Raw genomic sequence first — 8,657 nt, 5'->3', positions numbered from 1 at the left:
GAAAATAAAAAGTATAAATAACAAAGATTCTCAAAGAATTAAAAAAAGAAAAAGGGAAATTGTCAACAAAGTCTTAGTCAACATAATTAAGAAATTTTTCTTTTCTTTTATGGCTTTTTCTTTTTCTTTTACCTTTTAAAAGGCAACAGCTTAGGCCTGAAGGATAGCAGTGACAGGTGGACAACCAGAAGACACAAACACCGTTTCTTTTCCCTTGTTGACTTCAAGACCAGGAGTCCTCTCACGGATTGCCACGTCATCATTGGATCCAACCAAACTCTTTTTCATCAGACGTGTCATCATCGTCTTGGACGTCTCAATTTATGGGTCCCATTCTTACAAGACTAAGGTAACCACGGTATAATCAAGCACAGTTTGATGGGAATAATAATTTTTTTTTTCAGGATTACTTCATTTCCAAGTAGCATCTGGCAAAGCAGAAGGTTTTTTTTTTTTTTTTTTTTTGAGAAATTTAATTTCAGTTAAATTTTACACTAACTTTTTTTTCACAGTTTCTCATTAGTTTTCTGTTCTTGAGAAACATAAAACAAACATAAGTCTCACTGAAATTCTCAGTTGTCAGTGTGCCTTGGGTTAGATTGTTCATTTTAGTCAATTGGGTTTTCTTTGGTGTTTTTTTTTTTTCATCTGAAGTTCATAAATTTCGACACTTTTCATATCAACTTTGTTGTGTTTTTGATCAAAGGTGGGTACTTTACTGCTTGTCATTTTCCTTTTTTTTTTAATCCTTTTTCCAAAGATTGATCATGGGTTTTTTTTTTTCTTAGCATCTTTCAAGTTTTATTATTTTAAAAAAAATATTTTTTCTTGTTTGATAATGGATTCTGCTTGGGATGACTGTTTCTCTTTTCTCATCTTATAATCACTTTTAGTACTGATGAATTACTTTGTGGGGACTTGGACAAGTATGTTTAACATTAAACCTGTTTGAACATTTTTATGATGCAAAAAAATTGTGTAAATATCTTTCTTGAATTAGGTGAAAAATCTAATAACACTGTTGTTCTTTGTGTCAATGCATTAGGAGTTACTGGAAATGCTAGTTGAATCAGATTTAGATATAGAGAGTATAATTTTCTTGGATGAGTGAATCAGGTTAGATATTCCCTGTACTTAAATGGTAAAATTTTCCAGTTGCTTAATAGCGTTTGATTACAGGCCTATAATGTGTTATCAATCCTTTCTATTATGTTTCATTGGCAAAATTATGTAGTTTTCACAGGGTTGCAGATTAATGTTTGTAACAGAAAGTAATGTCGGAAGTCTTGCATCAGGATAGATGATTTTTTTGTTAAATTTGTAGTATTGCTTATCTGCCAAGAGTTACAATTAACTGGATTATGGATGCTGTAATCTTGTGTGTGTATAGATATTGTGATAGGTTGTGAGTCTTCTTGGAAGATATCAGATATTGAGATTTACCATTCTTTGTCTTTGATGCTTCTCAGGATCTCCGTTAGCATCAATATCGGTCAACTATGAGTTCAGGTTGGAAAGATGGTTTGGATGACGAATGCTCAGTCATAAGTGATAAAGGCGAGATCGGCTTTATTGACTTTGCTGATGATAAGTCTGTGCAAAGTTATGACATAAATGAAGAGGGGCCAGTAATGATCTCAGTTCCATTTCCTTTCCATCAAGGGAAGCCTCAATCCATTCTTGTTGGACATACTTCCATGTGGCCAATTACATTAGAGAACACTACTAACGAGCCTGTTGAACTTTGGGGAGTGAGGATATTCTGCTCAAATCCTGCAGATTCATTTACTTTGTCTCTAATGGAACCACCTTCAGCCAATTCAAAGTTGGAAAATAAGCAAGGTTTCTTAGAGGGATACTCTCTTGAGGATAGAGTACTTCAATCGCATCAGACTCTTACCATTTGGTTGTCTTGCAAGCCAAAGGACATGGGTTTGCACACATCTGTGGTACATTTTGATGTAGAGGATAATAGGATTGAACGTGTGGTCTTTCTGTTGGCTGAAGATAATATCTCCCAGTCTATTGCTTCTACCATACCATACAGACGAGCTCCAAGAAGAAAGCAATTTGCCGTGGATAAGTATGTGGTTTCCTCTCGTCCTGCCAGGCCAGCAACCCAAAGATATAGATGGAATAAGCTCTCAGAATATCCAATTCCAAAAAATATCAGAGAGTTAATAGAGAATAAGCATGTGCCTGATGTTCTTTCAGAAGGTTTGACTAAGGAGAATTATGGTGCTTTCTTCAGTACGTTGCTCATAATGGAAGAGCTGCATCTAGAGGTAGCTATTAATGATTGATTTGTCAAGATGATAATATTATATGGTCATTTTATGTTAGTTTTCAACTTCATTAGTTCCATTTCAGGAAGATATGAGATCTCATAACATGGAACATGTCATGATGAGGAGGAAAGGACTGCAGTTGCTTGCTCTTGAGGTCCCTGGGCTAGCTGAGAGGAGGCCTTCACTTGTACATGGCGATTATATTTTTTCGAAGAATGCCTCTGGCAATTCAGATGATTCTGCATATCAGGTATGTTATTTCTTTCAACATCTCATCTCATGAAGCATGTACACATTTTAGCTTTTTAACACCATTGAGAAATTTTGATCTGTGGTGCATGTTGAAACTTTGTCAGGGATGCTATGTAAATGACCATATTTGAGAAAATAATTAAAAGTATTGGTTCTAGGCTATTGTAAAAATGACAGACTAAAGTCACGACAATTTGCAGGAGAGTTTTTTTTTTTTAAGGGATTTTACGATTATGCCTGCCCCTGCCCTGCAGCAGCCCATAAAAATGGACTATAAAGCAAGTCTGAACTTCAATAACTTTTCTTTCTTTTTTTATTTTTTTGGGATAATTAAAGTCTCTTTCCATGCTCGACTTGAAGAGGAACTTCAATAGCTTTTTGCAATGCAAATTTTGAAGTAGTTTGTTGGGATCGTTGGAGTATTTACCGTAAACAGTAATTTATTAAGCTGAGGGCTGTTAATACTATTATTATTTGTTGCTGTTGTTTTTAGGATGTAACTGTAAAGCTTAATTAATCTAGCTTCCTTTTCTGGTTGAAACTTACACTAAACACTAGTCAATGCTCAACTTGAGCAATTTGCTTATGACTAATTGTTATATATGTAAAAGAAGACGGAAAGAAAGAACAACGACAACAAGTATTGTGCTTATCCTTCTTGGATAATGTACCCTTTAGGTTTCCCAATTTGTCTGGTCTGTGCAATTTTCTTCTGCAATAACTAATACCTATGGGCAGCAGGTGGTGAGAGAATGTTTTGGCTAAATATTTGTGGACAAATTTCACATGTAAAAAAGATATGGACAAAATATTGGTTTCAATGCTGTCAGCACATATAAATGTGATGATGGATTCATAAATATTTGCCAATTAGCGTATCTTTGCATAAACCAATGTTGAAAAGTAGAAAAATATTGGGTAATCGTATTTTTTGAGGTCTTCTCAAGGCATATAAGATTAGTATGTCTAAAAAACATTAAACAATATGAGATCCTTTCTGTTTTTGTATTCTTTTTTGTATTTAGATATATAGGGAAATTCTTCATGTTGTTTCTCTAACTGTTAGTTTAGATGTTTCTTGCCATCGTAAGAGGCTGCTTATAACTCTTTTGATCTTTCCGCATTTTGAGAATTTATTTTCATGGATGTTTTCTTTTAGAGCTTTAATAACCAAGACTCAATAAGTTAACTTTTCAGCATTCACTATGTCATTATTGCATACTTTGAACCAAACTTTGAAGAGTGTTTTTGGGGTGTTTCAGGGCTACATCTATCGTGTCGAGGCTGATGAAGTGCTCTTGAAATTTGCAAAAGAATTTCACACCCTTCACCAGGATGGAAACTTATACAATGTTCATTTCACATATAACAGGGTCAACATGAGGAGGTTGTATCAAGCTGTTGAAGCAGCAGAGACTTTACCGGACAATATTCTTTTTCCATCTCAATCAACCAAAAGGACGTTGATGAAAGCAGGCCCATTTGTGCCTTGTACTGGTACTCTGAATGAGGAGCAGATGCATTCTGTTGAGATGATACTTGCTTGCAAAGGAGCTCCTCCCTATGTGATTTATGGGCCCCCTGGCACTGGTAAAACCATGACTTTGGTGGAAGCAATTCTGCAGATACATACAAGAAGAAAAAATGGCCGGGTTCTTGTATGTGCTGCTTCAAATAGTGCTGCAGATCACATATTAGAGAGACTTATCGGTAACGAGAATGTGAAAGTTAAAGACACTGAAGTATTTAGGCTAAATGCTACCAGCCGTCCCTATGAGGATGTTCCACCTGATTATATTCGCTTTTCCTTCTTTGAGGAGTCCGTTTTCAAATGTCCTCCACTGGAAGCCCTCAAGCGCTATAGAATTATCATATCAACTTACATGAGTTCATCTCTACTTCACGCAGAAGGTGTGGACCGTGGTCATTTCTCCCACATTTTCCTTGATGAGGCTGGCCAAGCATCAGAACCTGAAAGCATGGTTCCTATTGCTAACCTTTGCCGAAAGGAAACAGTTGTTGTCCTTGCTGGAGATCCAAAGCAGCTTGGTCCTGTTATTTTTTCAAAAGATGCTGACGCATTTGGATTAGGAAAATCTTATCTTGAAAGGCTTTTTGAGTGCGAATGCTACTCCAATGAAGATGATAATTTCATAACAAAGTTAGTGAGGAATTATCGTTGTCATCCAGCAATTCTAGATCTCCCTTCGAGGCTTTTCTACAAAGGCGAGTTGATTGCGTGTAAAGAGGATAATTCTTTCTCAATAACTTCTAAGGTGGATTTCTTTCCAAATAAAGAATTTCCCGTTCTATTCTTTGGCATTCAAGGCTGCGACGAGAGAGAAGGCAATAATCCATCATGGTTTAACCGAATTGAAGTAAGCAAGGTCGTCGACATCATCAATAAGTTAAGAGCAAGCACTGATCTAAATGAGGCAGATATCGGAGTAATAACACCTTATCGACAGCAAGTCCTCAAGGTCAAGAAAGTGCTTGAAACCTGGGACTTGCTGGATATAAAGGTAGGCAGTGTCGAACAATTTCAGGGTCAAGAGAAAGAGGTCATTATTGTATCTACAGTAAGGTCAACTGTCAAACATAATGAGTTTGACAGAACTTACTGTCTTGGTTTTCTCAGCAATCCGAAAAGGTTTAATGTTGCGATTACTCGGGCCAGATCGTTGCTCGTCATTGTCGGAAATCCACACATTGTCTGTAAGGTATTTACACATGCCTAGTTTCGATTCTCAAATTATAAAGGCATGCGGTACCTAATTCGAGTTCTATTTTCATTTTATGGAGATGATCATCGAACAGCTAGCCTGTAAATATTATTGGTGTTTGATTCTGAATTGCAGGACCCTTACTGGGAAAAGCTCTTGTGGCATTGTTCTGAAAACAACTCCTACCAGGGCTGCCCCCTACCCGAAAGGCAGAACCATGACTTTGATGAACCATTTTCTGGAACTGGCTTATATAATGAAGAAGCAGAAGATCCCTTTTCCAAAGTAGGGGCATGGAATTGTTCATTTGAAGCAGAAGCTGTTCCCTACATTCCAAAGCCTGACGAAGCTGAGGGCTCAGATGGTTGGAATTAACCAGTAATAATAATTTCTATAGTTATAACAAAACAAGCTTTTTAATTTGTTATCTTAAGACAAGGACATACATAAGACTTTAGATTTTGTCTCCCACCATGGCGTTTCTGACATAGTTATGCCTAGTTGTGGGATTTGAACCAATCCTCTACATCAAAATGTTAGATCTTTTGCAGTATCTGTAGTAATTTTGAGAGAAATAGTCCAATGCTGAATCCTTGTTTGCAGTTCTTTTATGATTTTTTATCAGCATTCTTTATTTTTTGTCAGAAAAATAGGTGATTGGTTTGGATCGAATTGGATTTGGTTCGAGTTTTTTAGATATTATATTATATTATAAAATTTTAAAATTTGATGTAAATTAAAATCAAATCTTTATATAATTTGAATTGAATTTTACATGTTGATTTAGTTTATCGATTTTTAAATTTTTTTTATATATTATTTTAATGTATTTAGGTAAATTTTGATATAAAATTATTAATTTTATTTTATAAAAATTTAAAATATATATAAATTAAAAAATATAATTTGATTTGATTCGATTTTTTTTTCATCTTTTGATTAAAAATTTTATTCGAATTTAATATATACATTTAGTATCTGAATTTGATATGAATCAAATATAAAAAAAATCGATTTAATTTAAACCGATCATGATGATTTTGAATCGATTTTGGATTTTTTTTTTTTTTTCATCCCTTCTCATATCCAAAGTCAATTAAATTTAGAATTCTCAACTTCAAGAATTCTGCAGAAATATCTCAATAGTTGCCAAATATGCCAAATGAACCCTCTTCCTAAACTTTTGGTTTTTCATAATCCAAAAATGGACATAATGACAATGTCAAAAGGATCCCTTTTTCCAGTATTAGAAACTGCCAAATATGTGTACAAATCAAAACCTCACATAATAATTTAGACTTCTTCGACAACTAAAGATAAAAATAACTATCCTAAAAATAATAATAAAGATAACTAAATTTAGAAAAAAAATTTAACAGAATCCTGCCCTTCATTTTTCCTCTGTATACTAAAGATTTATCCAATTCTTCTCCAAGAAAAACTTCATTGTGTATGGGATAAATTGCCAATATCTTCCAACATCAAGACCAAACCAAAACAAATAAAGGGTTTTGATCAGGAAGACATGGCAAAATTTTCAGTGATGAAGCTGTTTTTGTGCTCTGCATTAATAATGTTAATCAGCATAGCTCATGTAGCAAAGTCAGATTTAGACTATCAAGCTTGTTACAAAGACTGCTTGAAAGGATGTGGGTCACCCCCTGGAATTTGGTGTGATTTGAAGTGTGATTTCTCTTGCTCTCCACCAATCGCAGCATTCAAAAATACCCCCCACGGTAATGTTGATGGAGGTATTCATTCATACATACATATATATACATATACATACATATATATAATTTTTCGTCGAGATGTTTGATTATAATCGTGTTACGGATGAACTAAAAATATGTAATTGATGCTTGCTTATATAACTGTCTTCACATTTGCTTGATTCAGAATTAAAATTAAAACGCCTTCCCAGTGATGCACCTTCTCCTTCTCCTTCTCAACAAACTCATGGATCAGATCAGAAGGAAGAGTCCAAAAATTAACTGCCAACAGGCTATAAGGCACAATTGCTACTACTTCCAAAGTTGCATTCAGCGAAGATGGCAATGGAGCTAATACAAATTTGGTCATATTGTTGTATGGGAGAGGAATTGGGAGAGATTTTAATATGTATATCCATCATGATACCAATCATGAAGGTTAACAAAATAAAATAATTTATTATTCTATGACATTGATGGAGAATTACAACTTGTCTCCCTTATAACATTCTTTTCTTTTTTTTACCAAATGCATGATTTATGGATCGGTGGAGTTTTTAAACTTATTTTGATCTTTATGTTTTATATTTTTTTTATATAAAATATGAGATTTGGAGAATGAAAATCGGATCTAACTCATTTAGATTGATCCAAAACCCTAACACTTTATCATTGATCCGAATATTCGAATTTTTTAGCTTGGTTCATGTTTGTGAATTGCTGAATTTAGTGAGTCATCCATTATATATACTAGCAATTTTGTTATTTTTTTAAGGGTGAAAAAAATTAAAAAAAATTAAAAATCGAAATAATAGTGTCGGTTCAGTTTAAATTTATTTTTTTATTCCATTTGGATCAAATTTAGATATTAAATGTGTATATTAAATTCATATTGAATTTTAGATTGAGAGGTGAAAAAAAAAAAATTAAATCGAACTTAATTATATATAATTTTTAGTTTTTATATATTTTTAAAATTTTTGTAAAATAAAAATAATAATTTTATATCAAAATCTATTTAAATATATTAAATTTTTATATTAAAATAATATATAAAAATTTAAAATTTAAAGATTGAAAAATCAAACTGCACCGTATCAATAAAATTTGATTTAGTCTGACTCGAAATTCAAAAATTTATAATGTTATACAATATCTAAAAAAATTAAACCGAATCTAATCCGATATAATCATTATTACTCTTAATTTTCTTTTAAAAAAAATTATGGAAAATTTCCTAAAAACATAATCTTTAACATACAATATTCAAAAGTAGCTTTCCAATAAGACAATACTATATATATATATAGTTGACCAACAAGCTCATCTTCTATATATTAATCACCTTCATCACCATATACTTTCATATTACAAATCAATTAGATGGAGATCGACTTATCAAAGGTAACACTTCGCCCATTCAAGCTAGAAGATGCAGATGATTTTCTTTCATTTGCAGATGATGATCAAGTCACAAGAAACCCTAGTAGATGGGAGACATTAACTTCCAAAGAAGAAGCTTTGACACACATCAAGGATGCTTGTATACCCCACCCATGGCGTAGATCAATATGCATGGATGACCGTTCGATCGGGTTCGTTTCGATCTTCCCCTTCTCGGGTGATGACAAGTGTAGGGCCAGTTTTGGATATGGTGTTGCAGTGAAGTATTGGGGACATGG

At 33.5% G+C, this 8,657-nt stretch overlaps 2 protein-coding genes across 4 annotated transcripts; both read left to right on the top strand.

The window, feature by feature from the left end:
- Positions 1–370: 370 nt before the first annotated feature.
- On the top strand, positions 371–5,865 carry LOC111277223 (putative RNA helicase SDE3). Of its 3 annotated transcripts, none has more exons than XM_089764056.1 (5): positions 371–443; positions 1,470–2,285; positions 2,371–2,538; positions 3,803–5,260; positions 5,399–5,865. In XM_089764056.1, the coding sequence occupies exons 2-5, from the start codon at positions 1,500–1,502 to the stop codon at positions 5,636–5,638; spliced, it is 2,652 nt and encodes an 883-aa protein (XP_089620182.1). In that variant the 5' UTR covers positions 371–443; positions 1,470–1,499; the 3' UTR covers positions 5,639–5,865. The 3 variants fall into 3 exon arrangements, with proteins under 3 accessions (XP_089620182.1, XP_022719235.2, XP_089620183.1); XM_022863500.2 differs by having other exon boundaries at positions 371–706; XM_089764057.1 differs by lacking the exon at positions 371–443 and adding an exon at positions 921–1,116.
- Positions 5,866–6,467: 602 nt separating this feature from the next.
- Positions 6,468–7,520, top strand: LOC149518265 (uncharacterized). Its single transcript, XM_089763451.1, has 3 exons — positions 6,468–6,527; positions 6,678–7,014; positions 7,163–7,520. The coding sequence occupies exons 1-3, from the start codon at positions 6,468–6,470 to the stop codon at positions 7,255–7,257; spliced, it is 492 nt and encodes a 163-aa protein (XP_089619577.1). The 3' UTR covers positions 7,258–7,520.
- The last annotated feature ends 1,137 nt before the right edge of the window (positions 7,521–8,657 follow it).

The sequence above is a fragment of the Durio zibethinus genome, chromosome 7 (assembly GCF_047325235.1).
Source record: "Durio zibethinus cultivar Kanyao isolate XHJ-2024 chromosome 7, ASM4732523v1, whole genome shotgun sequence".
In the NCBI taxonomy this organism is placed as follows: Eukaryota; Viridiplantae; Streptophyta; class Magnoliopsida; order Malvales; family Malvaceae; genus Durio; species Durio zibethinus.
This window is presented reverse-complemented; position numbering and strand designations above follow the sequence as displayed.